The 22,536-nt window shown below is 39.3% G+C and overlaps 2 protein-coding genes across 2 annotated transcripts; both read left to right on the plus strand.

The window, feature by feature from the left end:
- The first annotated feature begins 788 nt into the window (after positions 1-788).
- LOC145592075 (uncharacterized) lies at positions 789-1,362 on the plus strand. The gene is made up of 2 exons (XM_081648541.1): positions 789-1,057; positions 1,176-1,362. Exons 1-2 carry the CDS (start codon positions 789-791, stop codon positions 1,360-1,362), a joined length of 456 nt encoding a protein of 151 aa, XP_081504667.1.
- Positions 1,363-9,886: 8,524 nt separating this feature from the next.
- LOC145592379 (calcium-transporting ATPase 1-like) lies at positions 9,887-19,757 on the plus strand. Its single transcript, XM_081648822.1, has 7 exons — positions 9,887-10,530; positions 12,217-12,271; positions 12,374-14,310; positions 16,202-16,360; positions 17,654-17,825; positions 18,535-18,833; positions 18,995-19,757. Exons 1-7 carry the CDS (start codon positions 10,354-10,356, stop codon positions 19,232-19,234), a joined length of 3,039 nt encoding a protein of 1,012 aa, XP_081504948.1. The 5' UTR covers positions 9,887-10,353; the 3' UTR covers positions 19,235-19,757.
- The last annotated feature ends 2,779 nt before the right edge of the window (positions 19,758-22,536 follow it).

The following is a 22,536-nucleotide window of genomic DNA, read 5'->3' on the forward strand; positions in this document are numbered from 1 at the left end:
AACTAAGGATTGAATTCAACATTCTTTCTATGTGGGATCTTTTTGTGAAAAAAGTCCCACATTGAAAAATGAGTGGAATTCACAAGGAAGCACTCCTTATAAATAGCCAAGGCATACCTTGGGATTTTTCACTTGAGTAAGGTGTTAAAAAAGCATCTCCATTGAGAAAACCTTTAAACACTTATAATTACTCGAGTTTAGGTCGGGCTTAGCTAACCTCTAAGCATTGGACCTTGTCGGGGTCGTGTTATGGGTGGACTTCCGTTGGAGGTTTTCGTGCGAGCGAAGCTAAAAGCTTTCCGAAGTAAGAGCTCTTGTTGAGAGCGAATCACGCGTCAAAGGTATTAATCTTTCCTTAATTCTTGTTGTTTAAGTTAATTATGCTTTGTGATTATATTAATTGTGAGTATGGTCTTGGCTCGGGTTTTCTTCCACGGTGAGTTAGACTTATCGAAACCCAACATGTTTTACCTAAGAAAATCATTAGGGAAATTGAGTCTAAATTTAGATGCTTTTTGTGGATAGGAAATGGTAACCCTTCCAAGAAAGCTTTGGTGGCTTGGAAGTTTATGTCTTTTCCTAAGTCTTGTGGGGGATGAAATATCACTTTCCTTGAAATCTGGAACAAGGCTGCTATTGCTAAGATTCTTTGGGATATTGCCCATAAGTCTGATAATTTATGGGTAAAATGGATCCATACTTATTACTTTGCAAACAAGAAATTCTAGACTGCTACTATTCCTTAAAAATCTTCTTGGGTGCTCAAAAAGATTCTGTCCTGTAGGGACATGATCAATGATATTGGTGGATGGTCTGCTGTGACTTCTAAGGGTAAAATGAGTATTAAAAAGCTCTATAATCTGATCAGACCTCAGGGTACTAGAGTTTCCTGGAAAAGAACCATTTGTAATAACCAAGCTTCTCCTAAAAGTCTTTTTAGTACTTGGTTAATGTTGATGAATAGATTGGTGACAAAAGATAGGTTGCTTTCTTGGCACATTGCTTGTGATCCTATCTGTATTCTTTGTTCTGGTGCTAATGAGACTGATGAGCACCTGTTTTTTTTACTATCCTTACTCTAAGGAAATTTGGACTTCTGTTCTGCACCTGCTGGGATATTCTAGACCTGTTTTGCAGCTGTCTGAAGAACAAAATTGGATTGCTAAATGCTGCAGGAAGTCTACTGTTAAAAACAAATTGATCTCAATGCTGTTTGCTGAAACTGTTTACAACACCTGGCTGCCGAGAAATGCTATGGTTTTTACTAGTGATTGTAAATTTACCAGAGCTGTCATTAGAGATATTGTGTTTTTAGTTGCTTGCAGATGTAATCCTAGTGATAAAACTCTGTTATTTGTGTAACTTGTCTCTTTGCCGTCTTGTCTGGTCCTGAGTCCTTGAAACCCTTCCTAGAAGGTGGTCAGGGTCTATGAGTCTAGTTTGTTTTGCTCCTCTCTCTTTCAAGAACCCTTCCTAGAAGATGGCTTGTTTGGGTTTGGAGCTTGTGGGTGTTTAGGTGGCCATTTGTAGGTCTTGTGGTGTTTGTAGTTTTTGTGCTGTTACAACATAGCTCTTATGAGCTGTAACTTTCCTTTCCTTTTGGTAATAAAATTTTTACTTACCAAAAAAAAAAAAAAAAAAAGCCCTTGATTGATTGACTTGGGAACTTTTGATACTTTAAATAGTATGACATGTTCCTAAGTCAATCAATCACATTAGTGATTGCCCCAAACTAAGTACACAACCGACCAACTTACAGGCGGGTAAACCGTTGGCCCAGGCGGTTTAATTAGTTTTAATGAACTATATTTCCTACTGTTTGGGGTGTTTGTAATCCAATTATATACTCAATGTCCTGCCCCATCGGGAGGAATTTAGAGGTACATAATTTGAAGTTATAATCTAAGTAAGAACTTAGCTTGAACACGGGTTGTGCCTCTAGACACACGATTTCATTATAAGCTCGTTTGCGTTCCTTTTAGATTACTTAGGTCAGACAGCTATGAGTTGGCCAATTAGGCCAATCAATTTTTGTCGTCTGTATATGTTTATAGAGCAATGTACCACTCATGTTGGAGCAGACGCTTTTTAATTCATATCATCCGGCTATTGGCCTCGTTTAGCCACTATTTTTTTGACTTAGCTTATATTTGTTAAGTGAGATTGGGTCGTCTGTATACTGAACAGACGGTGTTTTTGACATAAGACATATGTAATGAAAGCAATAATTAACTGAAAATAAAAAGCAACTCTTCATTGATAGGCTTTCCATTTACAAAAAATTTACAAGTTCTTAAAAGTAGTACTTTTTTAATTTATCAACATTCCAAGTTCTGGCTAGCCGCCTGCCGTCTAAGGTTTCCAGGTGGTAGGTGCCGCCTCTTACTTCTTTATAGAACCAGTAGGGGTCTTCCCAATTAAGAGTCAGCTTGCCTTGCTCATTGGCCCTACCGATTGCCTCCATTTTCCGTAACACAAAGTCCCCCACTTTCAAGGGTCATTTCTGTACTCTTTTGTTGTAAGCTCTTGTCATTCTCAGATGGTAAATCTCATGACGCAAGGTGGCATTACCCTTTCATTTTGGGAGTGAGTCCAGTGGTAGCCGCATGGCCTCCCAGTTTGCCTCTTCGTCATATAGCATGACTCGGAGGGTTGGTTCATAGTGCTCAATAGGCAAGACGACCTCTAGACCATACACCATGAGAAACGGGGTTTCACCGGTTGCCCCTTTTTCGGTTGTTCTGATGGCCCATAGGACATGAGTTAACTCCTCTGTCGATAAGCTGCCAGCTCTTTCAATTTTCTTCTTGATGTCGTCTGAGATTGGCTTGTTGAAGGCTTCAACTTGGCTGTTTGCTTGGGGTCGGCCGACTGATGAAAAACAATGTGAGGTCCCTTGAACTCCCAACCAATTTGTGAGCTGAGCAGTCTCAAAATGAGAGCCATTATCAAACACCATAGACATAGGCACCCCAAACCGGGTGATGATATTCTTCCAAATGAAGGAGATGACATCCTTTGTCTTGATGTTATTGACCGCCTCTGCCTCTAACCATTTTGTGAATTAGTCACCTGCAACTAGAATGTACCGCCGTCCGCCTGGTGCAGACGTGTGTGGACCCAGAATGTCCATTACCCACTTGGCAAATGGAATCGGGCTATGAATAAACATAAGATCGGTGGTCGGACGGTAGATCAACTCGCCAAATCGTTGACACTTTCACATTTTCTCACCATTTTAATGGTGTCTCCCTCAAGCGTGGACCAAAAGTAACCCTGCCGCCTGGCCCTAACTACTAGAGCCTTGCCGCCTATATGGGAGGAGCAGTAGCCCGAGTGTAATTCCTCCATAACCTCATGCCCCTTCTCAGGGGTAATGCACTTCAAGGTAGGCTTCAGAAAGCCCTTTTTGAAGACTTCACCATGTTTGATTTCAAAATTTGCCGCACATTTTTTTAGTACGTCTTCTTCTGGAGATGAGTCTGGTAGAGTGGTGTCTAGTAGATAGGCCCGGAGCCCGTCCATCCAGATTTAGCTTCGACCAAGTACTCCAATGGGATCTTCCTCAACAATACTTCATTTTTCCATCACTTCCCAGAAGACTGACCGGGGTGTATCACAGGAGGCGGACGATGCTAATTTTGACAAAGCATCCGCTTGATTGTTCTCAGACCTTGAAATTCTTCAAGTGTCCCAGCTTCAGTTTTGACCGCCTGAAGGTATTTGATCATAGCTAGATGGGTGGCCTCATAGTCACCATGGTATTGGCTAACGATCAACTGTGAGAAAGAGCAGACGTCAATTTTTGTTGCCCCTACCGCCTTGCACATGCGGATGTCGGGTAGTAAGGCTTTATACTCAGCCTTATTATTTGAGGCTTGGAACTTGAACCATAATGCATATTCATATTTGTCCCCTTCGGGAAACTGACAAATAACTTCTTCACCACAGTCGTTCATAGTAGAGCTCCTGTCTACATACACTTTCCAAACCTGGTCAAGATTTTTTGGCGCAGCCGGCCTTATCATTTCAACATTGAAGTCGACGAACGCTTGACCCTTCATGGCCTTCCTTGGTTCGAAAGTGATTTCAAGACTTTGCATTTCAATAGCCCATTTGAATATTCTGCCGGATGACTCCATGGTTGTCATTGGCCGCTTGAGAGGTTGGTATGTGTAAATGACAATCGGATGTGCGCGGAAGTAAGGTTTCAACTTCTTGACAGCCATGAAAAGAGCAAGGCCAAAATTTTCAACCATGGGGTACCGTAGCTTAGCATTTCGAAGAACATGGCTGATGAAATAGACCGAGATCTGGATGTCATCTCTCTCAGCAAGGAGAACAACACTGAGAGCATGATCTGAAACGGCTAAGTACATGTAAAACGTCTCTTTGGGAAAAGGGCTAACCAGCCTTGGCAAAGAGTGTAGATGTTCTTTCAATTTCTGAAAGGTCGCCTCAGCATCATCCCCCCATTCAAACCTTGTCTTCTTTCTGATCGCTTGGAAGAAATAGAGGCACTTATCACTTGACCGACCGAGGAATCTCCCCAATGCCGCAAGACAACCTTTTAACTTTTAAACTTCTTTTAAAATACGGGGTGACTTCATGTCAATTACCGCCAGTATTTTCTCTAGGTTGGCCTCTATCCCCCTTTGATCAATTAAAAATCCGAGTAAACTTTCTAGACTCAATACCAAATACACACTTCTTGGGATTGAGCATGACTTTGTGCTGCCTAAGTGTGGTGAAGGTTTCTCGGAGGTCAGCAAGATGATCAGTCTATAGTTTGGATTTGACTATCATGCCATCAATGTACGCCTCTACATTCCTCCCAATTTGATTTATGAAGACTGTATTAATCATGCGTTGGAAAGTAACAGGCGCATTCTTCAAGCCAAACGACATCACAATATAATAGAATAGCCCCTGATTAGTGACGAATGCCATCTTTTCTTGATCTTTTTTCCACAGGGGAATCTGATGAAAGCTTAAGTAGGCGTCCATGAAGCTCATCAAGGAATGCCCAGTTGTAGAGTCGACAAGACTGTCGATCTTTGGAAGCGGGTAACGGTCCTTTGGACATGCCTTGTTTAAGTCAGTGTAATCAACACACATGCTCCAGGTACCATTTGGCTTCTTTACGAGCACAACGTTCGCAACCCAATCAAGGAAGTTACAAGGCTGAATAAACACAGCATCTAAAAGCTTTTCTACCTCGGTAGCTGCCTCCTGACTTCTCTCCTTGCCGTGATTTCTTTTCTTTTGCCTTATGGGCTTCTTTTTTGGATCAACGGCGAGTTTGTGGACAGTAAGATCTAGGCTGATGCCTGACATCTCCTCCACTTCAAAGGCAAAGATGTATTTGAATTCCTGCAGCATAAGGTGCAAGTCGGCACCCAACTTTGCAAAAGCAACTGTCCCCACCTTAATAGTTCGCTCTAGACGGTTATCATCTAGAGCAATCTCAATGTGCTTACCAGCTGGCTGGGGACAGAGTTCTTCTAACCGTTCCCCAATAAATGATTGATATTGCTTCTCTTTTTTCACGGCCACTAGTTGGTCGGCCTTTCTCTTTTTGCCGGTTGCTGCTGGAGCAGGCTCGGCTTCCTTGACATCGTCAAGGTCTATTGGCTCCCCCCTAGCCATCTGCCGCCGCCATGGGCTTAACATCTGAGAGATAACACTCTTTAGCCGTCTTCTGGTCCCCGTTCAGGGAGCCAACAAAACCATAATCCCTTTCATACTTCAGCAGCATGAGAGGTGGGATGATGACGGCCTTGCATTCGTTTAGAGTTGGACGGCCCAAAATAAGGTTGTAGGCGGTTAGCTCTTCAACCACCAAGAATCAGACGACCATGTGGCGTCCCTTTCCCTTCTTTCCCAGCCGGATGGGTAGGTCTACCCGTCTAACTGGGTGCACGACTCCACCTCCAAAACCAACCAAAGGGTGAGAGACGTTGCGCATGCCGTCAGACCTGTAATTTAGCCTGGATAAGCACTTATAGCTGATGATGTCAGACGAGCTACTAGTGTCTATAAGAATTCGACCAACCAACTGGTTAGCCACCTTGCATTTAATAACCAGGAGGTCATCATGCAGTCGACGAACTTTGCCTCAGTCCCTCTCAATGATGATGACCTCAGGGAAGATGCTGGTAGACGCCTGACCGTCATCAACGGAGTTGACATCCATCTTCCTCAGATGTCCTTGGTGCCCCGAATGGTAGGGCCCTTTCGGCAAAGCCGCCTGCTATTTTGTAGATCGTCTCTTTGTTAGTGTCCGAACTACTGGTAGGTTGGGCAGTCTTTTTGGACGACTGCCCATGGTTTGTCTTCAAGTAACCTCGGACTTAAGGATGTAGGATTTTAACACCCCCTGATCAGCCAGACGGTCCAACAGCCGCTTGTGGCTATAGCAGTCGTTGGTGTTATGGCCAATCTCCTCATGGAAATGGCAGTACTTGTTTTTGTTCCGATTATTGGAGGAACCTTTCATAGCAGCCGGGCTTCTCATAAGTCACCCGGTCTTTAATCTCCATGAGGATGGAGAAGCAGTCCTTATTAAACTCGTACTTTGGGACGTACAATTTAAACTCTTTCTTTTTCTTCTGGGACGGCTTCTTAGAGTCGTCAACCGCCTAGATTTCTTTTCTTTTCTTTCTCCCTTCAGCTTTGGGAGCCGGCTAAGCAGGCCGACTCTTCTTTTGTTTGTCAGACTTCTTAAGTCTAACTGATTGTTAGGCGAGTAGAGGTCATTTGCCTGTATATAGGCTTCCGCCTCCATCAGCGCCTCTTAGAGAGTGAAAACTCTCTTTCTAACGAGGTCAAACTTAAAGGTTGACCTGTCTTTCAGACCCTTGAAGAAGTTAGTATATGCAACCTCGTCAGACAGTCCTTGAATCCAGATTCTCACCAGATTGGACTGCTTGACGTAGGAGCGGAGCTCTTCTCTCTCTCCCTGCCGGATGGTGCTCAAGTCGAGACTTGTTTTCTTTGCAAAGATGTTCATCGAGAAGTTTGAAGAAAACAAGAAGGCAAGCTTTTTGAAGTTGTTGATGCATCCCGCTGGCAAGTTGCCAAACCATTATTGGGCGATTCCCTTCAATGTGGCCGGGAAGTACCTACACTTGAAGGCATCATCCAACCCCTGCAGATGCATGAGGTTGGTGTAAGCCATGAGATGGTCCTTAAGATTGGTGGTACCATCATAGGCACCCTTCAGAATGTTCTTAACCTTGGCAGGCGGTGCTGCCTCAGTTTATCTCCCTAGTGAACGCAGAGGAGTGTTCATCAAGTTTGAGCAGAAGGAGCTGCCAGTCCAGTGGTTGGACATTGTATGTCGCTTGTCCTCTGAAGAGGGCCGGCTGCATGTAAGGTAGGGCATATTGTCCATATGGCATCTGAGGCACACACGGGGCTGATCCAATCACATTAAAGCCTGTGTGGACGGACTTGCCGCCTGTATGGTTTTCATGTAAAGATTGGGAACACCTTGCCGAGGTGTTTCTGAAGCTGTTTGGGAAGCTCGACGTAGAAGTCGAGTTTGACAACGCCTGATTTTTCTTTTTCTTGATAATATGTCGAGCATCAGAAAAAGATTTTTTACTACCATCTGGTTGAACTTGCCGGATGACTTTCCTTGTGCCCGTCTGGGGGAGAAGAAATTTGGACCAGTCAATCGAGGTCCCGGCCTTCTCCTTAGGGTGTGGAGTAGGCTGCCTGTCCCTGACCGGCTTTCTCCTCTCAGCATGAGGAGATTTCTTGGCCGACTGACCCTTGTTAGAGCCAGCCGTCCTTTAATTGATGAGGTCTTTGATCTCCCCCTTGAAAGTAGTCATGAATTTCATAAGTTCGTCACTGGTGACGGGAGCTGCCCCTCTTGCCGCCTGGGTTTCCCCAGCCGGTTGTCTAGAGGATTTACTTGGACCCGCTTGGTTGTCGCCCCGTTCCAATCTATCCTTGGGACGGATGCGTTTAGAGATGAGTGACTCATTAGGGGCCACATGGGTTTCGACTTTTACGTTACATCGTTATTAGTGTCATGGTATGAAAAAACCTCTCCATCGACCGTAGGCCGGTTGGGGTCATGATTCGGTACAGACTCTTGAACCATCTTAGAGGTACTATCCCCACAGACGGCGCCAAATGTTTTGGGGTTTTTCTGGCCCCTCCGGAGAGTTACGTCACTAAGTCTGGAGTCTTCTGTCTGTACTTGCAAAACAACGGAGACTCCGGGTGGTTGGAGCTCCGCCTCCGACGATCAAGTAAGTACGGGTCGTAGAATATGAAAAGGTGTGGAAAAGGTAAAAGTGAGATCTTCTCGGATTCAGAGATCAGGTGTTTTCTCTGATGTGAGAGAATTCGGGTGTTTTGTAATAAATGAATGTGTCCCACAAATGGGGGAAATCTCCCTATTTATAGGGTCATTGGGATATGCGTCCCTTAGGTCATTCTGACCTAATGGGCTATGATGTTTTTGCGGCTGCGGCTTTCTTAGGAATTGGGCCTCGAAGGCTGTCATTTCCTTTGCTGATTAGGGATGCAACGTGTCAGGATGTGAGTGGCCCATTGTGGACCTGTCCCGGGCTTACACATGTCCATTTCTAATTAGGCCACGTAGCAAGGGTATTTTTACTCAAAACACTATCCATAACTGAATATAGTGTCCTTTCTTAGCTTTGACTTTTTTTATTTAGTGTAAAATTAGTCATTAGTGCAAATCTTTAAGAACTTTATAGGAAGGGATGTGTAATCCATCATCATTCGAGTTAATATCTTGGTCTGTATGGACCTCTGCGTCATTCGACACTTCTTCATTGACTGAATGTGATACAAGCTTGTCAGATGCCATTTTACAAGTACTCTCCCCACAAACGGCGCCAAATATTTCGGGGTTTTTTGAGATGTTTTGAGGGAGAGTTACGACACTAAAACTGTCCTGCCGCGTGTCTTTTACCTGCACAAACGAAAGCACTTGTTGTTCAGGGTTTCGCCTCCGACGATCAAGTTGGTACTGTATGAGGAAAGTGGAATAAATGTGGAAAGTAAAGGTGGTCTCTCTCGGATCCCAAGATTTGAGCACTAAATGCTACTGTTATAATAAATAGTGAATAGTGTTTGAAAGTGATTGTGAATGTCCTCGTTTCCCAAGATAATAAATGTCCTTATTTATAGGGGTATGAGAGTGCATGCGCTTCCTTAATTCACTTTAACCTAGGTAAGTGGGCTACGCCGTTATATGACGAATTGGAATTTGGGCCCTTGAAGGCCGCCAAATCCCAATGCGTTATACCAGAGGAAAAATGATAGGAAAGTTAAAGTTGAAATTATTAAAAAAGTCTCCCAAAGTTTGGGATTATTAAAAGTGATACGTATCACACTTGTTTGGAAAGAGAAGATGGAAAAGTGTGTAGGATAGGGACATGTACCTTTATCAAATTGGGTTTTTGAATACTAACACTTTGTTTAAATAGAAGAAAATAGAAGGAAAAGAAAAGAAGAGAAAGGAATGGGGCCAAACTCTCTTGTTTGGGTAGGGGATTGGGGGAAGGAAAGGACAGGAAGGGATCCATTTTCCCTCTCCCTATAATAAACATAATCCCTCCAAAGTTGAAAAGATTTAGAGGGAAATTGGAATTCACCCCCCTCCCTTTCTTTCCCCTTTCCCTTCCTCCTATTCCCTCCTTTCCTTTCCTTCCTTATTGCGTAAGTTAGATTAGACTAGATTAGATATTTATCTATCAATTCAACCTTTGAAGCAAAGCCAGAGAGTGACATACCAAACGCCCAGTTAATTCGATAAGCGCACCACGCCCAATTGCTCTAACCGCAGTTACGATGAAGTTCCCGTTTGTCCCGTAGTGGGCCTAGTAGCCCTCACCACATGGGCGCACGCCACCAACACAACTGCCTATGACATTACAGCAGGAAATCATGTCTCCCATTCACTCCAATTAAAGCACCTCTATTCTAATTAATCTTTCCGCGTTCTTCACTTAAATCAATCAACCAAATTAAATTATTATTCCTTAATTACAATATAATACCATAAACTCCCTAACTTCCCACTTGTTTAAACACTTTACTTTTCACTTTCAGACACTCTCTACTTCCATTCGATATCAGCTGCCGTAAACAATCCATCAGTATCTATATCAACCTACCACCACTCACTATCTCATCAGAAATTCTTCCATTGATTTGTTCTTTAGCGTTGACTTAAGTAAAACAAACTTCAGCTACTTGTTGATTATAACATTGAAGATTAAATCGTTGTTTTCCAGTGATTTTGAGGTTTGATTTTTTTTAGTTTGAATTAGGTTTTTGATTTGATTTGATTTAAAGTTGAAGATGGAGAGTTTACTAGATGAAGAGTTTGTGGAAGTGAAAGCAAAGAATTCGTCTGAAGAAGCACTTCGAAGATGGCGAAGTGTTTGCTGGTTGGTCAAGAATCCAAAGCGTCGGTTTCGTTTTACGGCGAATCTCAATAAGCGTTCTGAAGCTCAGGCTATTCGCCGTTCCAATCAGGTTTTTCCTTTTTCTTTTTTTAATTTGTTTTGAATATTATTCTTAGTGTATTTGTGTATATTTTGGTAGATTTTATATTGTTCGTTTTACTTTCATACATATTTTTTTTTTTTTTTTTTTTAATTTTCGTTGATCTTAGTTGTTTTTTTTTTAAACATTGTTAGGATAAGATCAATGGATCACAATGACGTATTGACGTTTGAGTATAGGATCTTTATAGATTCCAAAAACTGAATATAAGAGCACTGTGAATATAATACTATATGGATAAATCACTAAGTTAAAATATGGGGATATTATTTGATTTGTAGTGGTTTCATGTACTCGTATCAATTTATTTATTTTTGGTATCATATGAATTTATAAATATCAAGACTCAAAAAAGGCATTAAAACTTCTGCAAATGGGATCTATAGAAATGGAGGTAGTAGAACCCAATAGGCCAATAGTATAGCATAGTATTACTCTTGTCCTGCATAACATCCTAATTTTGGAGGATATAAAAGTAACAATTTTTCCCTCTGTCCTTTTTTTTGAAAAACATAAATTAGATTTATATACACCCGGGTGTAAGGTGCACCCAAAATAATTTTTTATTTATTTAATAATTTTTACTCATTAAAAAAAAAGTATATCAATTGAACAGAAAACCAACCTTTGGGTGCACCTTGCTCTATTTTCACCTGGCTATATATAAAAGAGGTTGCTTTGTGCTTCTGTCCTTTAGAGATTGCATTCCCATTTTCTTATTACGAGTTGTGTTGAATAGGTGCAATTATATGTTTTTTCGCATGTTAAGTAGTATACTCCATTATAGAGAAATGGAGCACAAGAGGGACAAAGAGATTTGCTCCTCGAATCCTAAATGACACAATATTCTTGTTCTTTGATAAGTAGATTGACAAGTCAATTTGCCTTTATCCTCGGATAAGTGTGGAATTTTGGTAGGAAAGTGAAACCTATATAGTAAAAACATAAAAGTCATCTATCTTTGTTTTCATTTAAATGTATCACTTATGTGTCAAGACACAACTTTGACCATTAATTACTTAATTGTATATTAGAAAAGTAATTAAAAGATGAAATTACTTGCATAGAAATTTGTAATTTATCCAACAACTTATTACACAGTGACATTTATATTTTATTTATAAGAAAAAAGGGGCACTGTAAGGAAATAACATAAAACTTTGAAAGGGAAAAGTTGAAGTAGGAAGGAGATAGCATGACAACCGAAAAGGGAAATTATCAAAGAAAAAGGGAGATAAAGAGATTATTTTTAATTTTCTTCAATGATTATACACCTTAGGATAGTTAATAATACCTTGCCTTTATAAATGTGTCACAATTTTGGAAAGTGTATCCAATTTTGAAAAAGTGAGGATGCTAATTTTTAAAATAAGTTTTCCATTAAATACCATGTACTTGATAATATTATTCGTGTAATAGTAGAAATTTAAACTTATCCTAATGATCTTTAAAGTGTATAAAATCAAGATAGCCAAATGTGAGACGTTTTTGACGGCCATCATGGTGATCGTACCTTAACTTTATTAGGCAAACTGTTAAACCAAGAAACAACCATAAAGTTTTGTTCAACTGCAGGTTTAAATTTTTTATCTAATTTATTTATTGTGCTACTAATTGAGCTAATTTGTTCCCTTTTACTCATCTTGAGCCTTGCAGGAGAAATTGAGAGTTGCACTGTTAGTCTCACAAGCTGCTCTTCAGTTTATACAGGGTATTTATCAGCTTAATAGTTTTCATTACAAATTTAGCAAGAGACTTTCTTTGACATTGTTTGACACTTCATTGACCTTAATTATCTGTTCATAATTGCCAGGTGTATCATACTCTCCACCTGAGGAAGTCAAATCAGCTGGGTTTGAGATTTGTGCTGATGAGTTAGGATCCATTGTAGAGTATCGCAACAAGAAGAAGCTGAAAGATCATGGTGGGGTTGAGGGAATCATTAAAAAGCTCTCTACCTCTACCGCGAATGGAATATCTACTGCTGAGGATTTGGTGAACCAAAGGAAGAAAATTTATGGTGTCAATAGATTCATTGAAAGTCCACCTAAGGGTTTCTTAGTTTTTGTGTGGGAAGCTATTCAAGACATGACTCTCATGATACTTGGAGTTTGTGCAGTTGTTTCTTTGTTGGTTGGCCTGATAATGGAAGGTTGGCCAAAGGGAGCCCATGATGGTATTGGAATCGTGGCTAGCATTTTGTTAGTTGTAATTGTAACTGCGACCAGTGATTATAGGCAGTCATTGCAGTTTAAGGATTTGGACAAAGAGAAAAAGAAAATAGCAGTTCAGGTTACCAGAGATGGTTGTAGACAAAAACTATCAATATATGACCTACTGCCTGGGGATTTTGTTCATCTGGCCATTGGAGATCAGGTCCCAGCTGATGGACTTTTCGTTTCAGGATATTCTGCTGTAATTGATGAATCAAGTTTGACAGGAGAGAGTGAACCCATTCATGTGAACTCAGAGCATCCTTTTCTTTTATCAGGGACTAAAGTTCAGGATGGGTCATTGAAAATGCTTGTTACCACTGTTGGCATGAGAACACAATGGGGTAAATTGATGGCAACTATCAGTGAAGAAGGTGATGATGAAACGCCCCTGCAGGTGAAATTGAATGGAGTGGCAACTGTTATTGGAAAAATTGGCCTCTTTTTTGCTGTAGTTACGTTTGCTGTGATGGTTCAAGGATTATTCAGCCGCAAGTTACAAGATGGTTCTGTGTGGAGTTTGTCAGGTGATGAGGCCGTTGAGATTTTAGAATACTTTGCCATTGCTGTTACAATTGTTGTTGTTGCAGTCCCTGAAGGACTACCCTTGGCTGTCACTTTAAGCCTTGCTTTTGCAATGAAGAAGATGATGAATGACAAGGCTCTTGTGCGAAACCTTGCTGCTTGTGAGACAATGGGATCTGCTACTACTATTTGCAGTGATAAAACAGGGACACTTACAACTAATCATATGACTATTGTCAAAGCACACATGTGTGGGAAAACTTTGGAAGCTAGCAGCTTTAAGGATTTTCATACAGTATCTGAAATTCCTGATTTTGCGCGTAAAATTCTTTTAGAATCAATTTTTAACAATACTGGAGGAGAAGTAGTTAGAGCCAAAGACAACAAAATTGAGATCTTAGGAAGTCCCACTGAAACTGCTCTCTTGGAATTTGGATTATTACTTGGTGGTGACTTCATGACAGAGCGGGAAGCATCAAAAATTGTTAAAGTGGAACCATTCAACTCCTCTAAGAAGAGAATGGGAGTGATTCTAGAGATCCCTAATGGAGGTCTGAGGGCACACTGTAAGGGTGCCTCAGAGATTATTTTGGCTGCATGTGATAATGTTGTTGACTCAAATGGCGTAATTGTTCCCCTTGATAAATCATCAGTTGAACATTTAAATGCCACAATTGAAGAGTTTGCTAATGAAGCTCTTCGCACTTTATGCCTTGTGTATCAAGATTTAGAAGAAAGTTTCTCTGCTGATGGTTCTATTCCTGCAAATGGATACACCTGCATCGGTATAGTAGGCATCAAAGATCCAGTCCGTTCTGGTGTCAAGGAATCTGTTGCAATCTGCAGATCAGCTGGAATTACTGTCCGGATGGTAACCGGAGACAACATAAGTACAGCAAAAGCAATTGCTAGAGAATGTGGGATTCTCACCGAAGACGGAATAGCTATTGAAGGTCCCGAGTTTCGTGAGAAGAGCCTGGAAGAATTGATTGAACTGATACCTAAAATTCAGGTTTGTCTATGCTGTAGTACCTTTATCTTACAGAATTCCTGTGGCCAAAAAATTTTACCCTATGTGATTATTGAATCTTTTTTCAGGTCTTCACATTAACTCATTGTTTAGTCTCTTAAAGATGGTGAAATGTGATGTTAATGTTGTGGTGAAATTATGGTTGATTCATATATATGTGTCCTAAGTTCCTGTAAAGCACGGACACAACATCCAATTGCTATATCCCTATTGAATATGATATCCGACAGTGACACACATGAGACACATGAAAAATTTGTGTCCAGTTTTTTGTTATGCATGGGCACTCGAACACAAACCGTGACAAACCTTAACATGATTTTCTTTACTATTGGAAATATTACGACAACATATTTTGGGATTTTTTGTGGGAAAAATTGTCAAGAATAAAACAACCTTTGGCTGATCTTCCAAAAATAAAACGACCTTTTACACATCTGCTCAAAATAGAATAAAAAACCAGCAACCTGTTAAATAGGTTAAAACCGGACACGTGTCGTATTACGATAGGTTAGAATTTTTTTTTACATTTTTTTTTAAAAAAAAAAAACAGATTTTTTTGTATAAAAAACATATATTTTTTAAAAAAACATTACCTTTTTCTTTCTCCTCCCCTTCCACACCACAACTCCCTCCTTTCCCCTCCCCTTCACTTGCCACCCACAACCACCTTCTCATCCTAACTCCCTCATTTTTGAAAGCCAAACACTGAAACCCCCCCCCCCCCCTCACGAACCCCAACTCCCATGCTAATCGCATAAAAAATAGCGGCAATTTTTGTGAGATTGGTGAGGTGTGTTGGCAGTGGTGTTCATGGATGTGTGTGGTGCGAGTGTGGGATGGAATCAGATGGAGTGGTGAGTATGGTGGTTTTCGAAAGACGAGCTGGAGTAAGGTGGTGGTTCGGTTTTCTCTGGTGGGTCAATTTTTTAGGAAAGGGAGGTGGGTTGGGTGGGTTTTCTAGTTGTTTCAGGGAAAGGGATGTAGGGTGGGTGGGATTTCCGGTGGTTTATGGAATTCTGAGAGGTGGGGACGTGGGGAAAGGGAGGGGATTGATGGTGGTGGTGCATAGCAGGTGGTTAGTGGAGGGGTGGGGATTGATGGGGAGGTGTTTTTTTTTAAAATTAAAATCCTTTTAAGGAAATTGTAAAAAAAAAAATATTAAAAAACTGTAACCAATCACATTGTGAGACGTGTCACAATTAACCTATTAAATCGGTTACCATCCGGTCACATTCTATTTTGAGTAGATTTTCGTCAAAGGTCGTTTTATTTTTGGAAGATTAGCCAAATGTCGTTTTATTCTTGACGATTTTTCCGTTTTTTTGTCTCCAGCTTTTTTTGTACATACTCTCTTACAAGTACTCTCTCTCTCTCTCTCTCTCTCTCTCTTCACTACCACCTCTCTCCCCCTTTCTCTTCACTATTGCCTTCAACTTGCATCAACGATCTCCTCTCCTTTAGATCAATGTTGTTAAAGATTTTTTATTTGGTTGTATAATGTTATTTGGATGTTTTATACCAATTTTTCGTTACATATTAGGTGATTGTCATATTCCGTTATCATATGGAGTAGTTTATGATTTGTACTTTGGTATGCCTGAGTTCATTTTTGTGTCTGTACCCTATCTCGCCCAACCTAGGTAATACGTTTGTACCAAAATTCAATTAATATGTTCCCTTTTTTCCCCAAATTTTAGTACTATTTTTTTCCTCCGAGGTAAAAGCATGCATGGCCTTGTTTTGGGTAGTTTACGTAGTATTGCCAATCTATGCTTCTGTGTACCATGATGGATTTGCTGATTCATTCTCTATAATATGTGGGCGGATGTTCAATAATTAAAAGGTATATTGATTAAACTCATTTTTGTAGGTCATGGCTCGATCTTCTCCAATGGATAAGCACACCCTTGTAAGACATTTGCGGACCACCCTTGGAGAAGTTGTCGCAGTGACTGGAGATGGTACAAATGATGCTCCTGCCCTTCATGAAGCAGATATAGGCCTTGCTATGGGAATCTCTGGAACCGAGGTATCCTTCTTTTCAAGTCTTTTGCTTATAAAATTTTCCAAAGTTCATAAAATATAATTTTTTTTGTATTTAGTGCGGATAAGCACGTGTAAAATGAGTTTACTCTACCAAGGTAAAAAGTCTTAACTTGCCTTTAACATTTTGTCTATGTAAGTGTTTAAAACGGAGTTATAAATTTGAAATTGTTTTCTACCAATTAAACTAGTAAGACCATAATTCACTATTCTGTACTATTGAATAATCATTTGTATTAATGCTATGTCATGATCATCTCCAAAAGTTCCCCACCTAGGATTATGGTGAGTAGTCTTTAGCTCCTTGTCACGCTTTAAGTGCGTGTGTCAGATTCTCAACACTCCCAACATTTTTATGGACATTTCATCCTTCATCATGGATCAAAATTTGAAACCATCTCTTAAAATAGCTAAGTTTGAGTTTTTGACACTTGGAAATATAATAGCTATGTAGAGTTTGTATGTATAATGATTTTTCAGAAATCTGTCAAGTCAATATAAATTCTAGGATGTGGTCAAAATTCACATTATTGCATGCAATTTGCACTGCTAACCAAGATCAAGCATAAGGGTGTCTATTTTAAAAAGTGTCTTAGAAAATGTTGAGAGTTTAGAGAACAGCTAGTACATTAAGTGATTTAAGTCCACAAAAATTCCAGAAAAAATTTTGTCCTTGAGTTAGGTTCATGGAAAATTTCAGTATATCTGTAAATCGTCATTGTTCTCCGGATATGGGCCATGTATTTGGATTTATTTGTTGATTGATAAGGAAAAAAAAAAAAAAAGGAACTTAGCCTTTGGTTTGATTGGTATGAACTAGAAGGTTTCCTTGGGGTTTTTCTAAAAAAGATTTGAAGGAAATGAAAGGATTGTATGTCATAAGCATTCTTTCTATCCAAATCTCTGATTTGAGGGTAAAATAGTGAGATAGATAACTGAGTCTATACTACCACCTCCAATGTTATGCTTTTCCATCCATTTCCTTTCTACCAAATTAGCAGTTTCTGCTTTAAACAAATTTACCTGTGATTTCTTCTATTTTTGCCTGTATGGATCTTACTTTTAAGATGCAAGTTCCATTTTATGCTAGAATCTGCTCTCATGGTTGACTTAGCAAGATAGTTACTAAGTTATTCAATGTTCTTTGTCTTCTAGAACATGGAGCATATGTGCATTGATGCATTCTCAGTTCTGATCTGTATTGATGTTCTATGAAGAAGATTTTTTTGTACACTGCTGGCTCTTAATATCATAATTACCTTTAACTGTTTGATTTCAGGTAGCAAAGGAGAGTGCTGATGTCATAATTTTGGATGACAATTTTTCTACAATTGTAAATGTGGCTAGATGGGGACGCTCTGTGTATACGAACATTCAGAAATTTGTACAGTTCCAGTTGACAGTCAATATTGTTGCCCTTATTGTCAACTTTTCTTCAGCCTGTTTGACCGGTAAGCCTGTGAACCCCAGTCACAGAGAAACAGAATTTCCATAGGCCATATTCGAAGTTGTTAACATTTTGGGCAATCAAAAACCCATTTTGGAACTTTTACAAGATATATAAGTACATAGATGAAATTGGAATATTTAACTTGATTTAGTTAAACGAACAACGTTCACAACTCCACACCGTGATTTAAAATATTCTCCATGTGAGGAGTACTTCAAGAAACACAGCTTAAGAGGTTCTATTCAACTCCCTGGTAAACACTCACAGCCTAAAGATTTATGTACCAACCTTTCTTGACCTCAAAAGATAAGGTTAGAAGCACAAGCACTCTGGTCTAGTCACCCTCATACAATATGTTCTCTTTTCCTCACTCCATTATCCTCTCTAATGCAAGATAATTCCAGGTCTTTTATAGCCATCAAGCTATCTTGAAACAGTAATACCAACTATATCCTGAGTTATCCACACACGTTATCTCCCCATCACCCCAAGCATGAACTTTAAGTTACTTGTACACATACCTTCATAACACATATCATACGGTCATACATGTACTTTACATATGTATGGTTTGACCTTGTTAAATATTTCTTATTTCATTAGCAATTTCCAATGCATGGTAATAAATGATCAACATCAGATGAACCCAACAACAAATATTTGCACCCTAACACTGCTTTCTGCTTAATTAATTATTTATTTATTTCCAGGAAGTGCTCCACTTACTGCTGTTCAGCTTTTATGGGTTAACATGATTATGGACACCCTTGGTGCCCTTGCACTGGCTACTGAGCCTCCCAGTGATGAGTTGATGAAGCGGAAACCTGTTGGAAGAAAAGGAAGCATTATCAGTAATGTGATGTGGAGGAATATACTGGGGCAAGCAATTTATCAATTTGTTGTTATATGGTTTCTACAGGCTAGAGGAAAGTCAGCTTTTGGACTCAGTGGACTTGGTTCTGATTTGACATTGAACACACTTATCTTCAACTCATTTGTCTTCTGCCAGGTATTATATATATCTGATCTTCCACAATGCTTTTCATTGGTCTGAATGTATCTTCTTCATACACAATTCAAAAATTGGTAAAGGTAAAGAATGAAGATAGCATTTCTCATTTTTTCCAAATATATGATCTAGTCAGCTTATAGCAAAATCTTCTCTTTCAGGTTTTCAATGAAATCAGCTCCAGGGAGATGGAGAAGATTAATGTATTTGCGGGGATTCTTAACAACTATGTATTTGTGACTGTTCTCACTGCCACAGCTCTTTTTCAAGTTGTAATTATTGAGTTCCTTGGTGCATTTGCAAACACAACTCCACTTACTCTTAGCCAGTGGTTTGTGAGCATATTATTTGGGTTTCTTGGCATGCCAATTGCTGCTGCATTGAAGATGATCCCAATATGAAACACTTGATTGGTGCCGGTTGAGGTTGAAGAAGACAATTTTGTAGATTACTGCTTCCAGTCCGTCAAGAGCTTCTGCAGCTTCCACTGTCTGACACAATGATCTGTGCAGATTGCAAGTTCTGACTTTGTGATTGATTGAACATCTGATGAATATTTGTGCATCCTCCCATTGATGAGGGTAATTTTGCAAGTTCTTACTTCACTCTACTTGCAGATTACTCCTGTCAATTCTCGAAAATGGTGGAATTTGATGGCTTGCTGAATTGATTGATAAAATCTGAGACATACTGAAAATTGTTGCGCATAATATTAGATTTTACTAGGCAACTAGAAGATGTTCACATCAACTATTTCTTATGCATTTATGATGGATTATGATAGAAAAATCACCTGCATAATCCTTTTATGACGTGCTGTAGTTTACATATTGTGGTCATTCTAAGGCAATTTCTAGGCCGCATATTCATGTATCTATTCTGTGTTGGATCTAAAATGCAATATATTCCAGATTCAGATCCGCAGTTCTTTGTTCTTCTCAGTTACTAGTCTAGTATTATTGTCATGAGGAATAGAGAGAACGAAGCCAAATGATGCTCTTTTGCTTTCTTCCTCTTGCCATTATATGGGTTACTGGGCTACTAGTCCAAATGATACTCTTTAGCAAGATTGCATTTTCCAGTGCACTTGTAGACGTCTTCTCAAGCCAAATGGAGCAAACATTGCCGATAATATATATTTGGAAATCTTTAAATGATTTTCATAAGCCGGATGCATAAGCTCTGTGTGTTAAGGCAAGGACGATCTCTATATCATCTCCTTCAATAATTTTATGATGTTCGGGAGGCATATAAGGAGCTTCTTCAAACTTAGATCATTCATCACAATCATATTTAGTAATGTAATGAGGTACACTTCATTCCCTTATGCTCTAGGCAATTTGATGATTTTTTTTTTTTTTTTTTTTTTTTTTTTTTTTTTTGGATGGTACTACACGAAACTTGGTAATTATTCTTTGAAATCTAGGTATCATTTTGTAAAGTTCCTCAAAAATACACTAGAAGGGGTGTCTAGCTGTTCTAATATGCCTGTTTTTTGGTGAAAAACATGGGAGCTTGATGTACCACCAAAAGCAAGAGTGGGTTCTTGGAGAATGTGTCATAAAGCTCTTCCCACAAGTGCTGGCTTGCACAAGAGAATCAACACAATCTCGGAGATATATACTAGATGTAGAGCCAGTGAGTCTACATATCATGCTTTGCGAAGCTGTATTGTTGCAGCTTCTGTATGGAGGTTTTCAGGTTTGACAGTAGTCAAAGAAGGCCCTCCTTTTGTGTCTATTACAGATTGGTTCGAATGGATTATTAAGCGACATCAAAAGTATGAGGCTGAGGAAATGCTGATGATTACGTGGTTTATGTGGCTTGAGCACCATCGAGTACTCTGTGGCGAGTTGGCTAAACACGCAGCTATGGTAGTTGTAGCACCACAGTCATTAATACAGGCTTACAGAGTGGCAAATAACGTGAGAAAGCAAAAGTGTGATACTGGTATGAAGTGGGCACTTGGCAGACTGTGGTGTGGCTGTTTGGGTGCTGCCACCTGCTGGCAGCCTCAAAATAGATGTAGACGCTGCTCAGGGTGCAAGGCCAGGGGTTATTCAACATCACAAGGGCTGTGTTGCACAGAAGCGTGCCTTCAGAGCTCAGACCAATTGCTGATGGAGCGCTAAGATAGCAGAGGAAATTGCGTTGAGGCTACAAGTTGCAATACAATGCAAAGTGGAGGATGTTATTTTTGAAAATGATTGCCTCCCAGGTCATTAACAAGCTAAACTCGAGAGTACACGGCTCGTACTTGAGAGTAATCATGAGATCTATATACAGCCAAATGAGTTTAATTCAGTTCCTTTAATGCCTGATCTGTGCACCAGGGTGCACCTACTTATAAAAAAAAGGCGGAAAGAACCTATAGGTATTTGAAAAAGAACATATAAGTGTTTGACAAAGAACATGCATTACCAAAGAACATAAAGACATTACAAAAAGAACGTAATAAAAACTTTATTAAAATTTCATGAAAAATTACACATTAACATAAATTTTTTTTTACCAAAGATATCATTTCCCCAAAAATAGTTTTTTCTCTCTCTAAAAATTCTACTTTCCATAATAATTTTAGTTTTCACTCTCAAAGATTATTTCAACTAAAAATATTTCAAGATTTCATTTTCAAATTAAATTTCAAATTTTAAATTCAAAATCACATATGTTAAAAGAACATAAGTTATAATGTAAAGAACATATAGTTGATATCTAAAGAACACACTGATCAAACTCATAAGACAAACGATAATAAAAATAATTTAAATATATATGATAATTAAAAAAAAAAATACAATGCGTGCATCACTGATGCGAGGTGGATTCTAGGTCGTTGAAACTAAAATTCCTCGAACCAAAACTAAATTTGTAACCAAACCTACACCTAGTAATAGGGCAAGTTCGGGTCAAACCACTAGGAATGGGGGGAAGTTAGCTATTGCCAAAGTTAAACTATTTCGAAAGCGTAAAAGGGAATGTAGGTTATCCAATTTCAACTAAACAAACAAAGCAAACGCAAAGTAAATCAATATATCAAACACTAGGGATTTAGGATCCACATATTCTTGCAATGGACACACACTAATCGGGTTAGAGATTGACTAATTCAAGCATTGTGAGGGAAGATAGACAATGCAATCAAAAGAGCTCGACAAGCTACCTCATAGAGGTCTAACTAGCGCCAACTATGAAAGACTCTACTAGGAACGTCGCAAACCGAACTCAATCGATAAATGTGAGCTACAAATCAATGGTCCGTATCAATGTAGGCACACAATGCAATCTAGTATGACAATTAAAGTTAGCTACACTTTAACTAATCACACACATGCATAAAATCAATCAACCAATTTAATCACAATGCTAAACCAATCAAAAACTCCCAATTAGCTATGATCCATCACTCAAACATGCTTCACCACATCCCTAGCTAGTAAACTACTCGCAATCCATGAAAGAAATTAAAATCAAAACTAAGCTAATCAACAAATTCATCATCATCATTCCAATCAAACCAAATTCAATCAACTAATCAACAAATTTGAACAATCAACAAACAATTGAAATCAAAAACTAAAGATTGAATTAAAGTAAAAGAAAAACTTACAAACTTTGGTGAAATCAAAGGAAAATGTGCTTAGAATCATCAAACATCAATCATCAACCATGAATTTCTGTCTCTCAAAATCTAAGAACAAAT

This window comes from Chenopodium album, chromosome 18 (assembly GCF_948465745.1).
Source record: "Chenopodium album chromosome 18, dcCheAlbu1.1, whole genome shotgun sequence".
In the NCBI taxonomy this organism is placed as follows: domain Eukaryota; kingdom Viridiplantae; phylum Streptophyta; class Magnoliopsida; order Caryophyllales; family Amaranthaceae; genus Chenopodium; species Chenopodium album.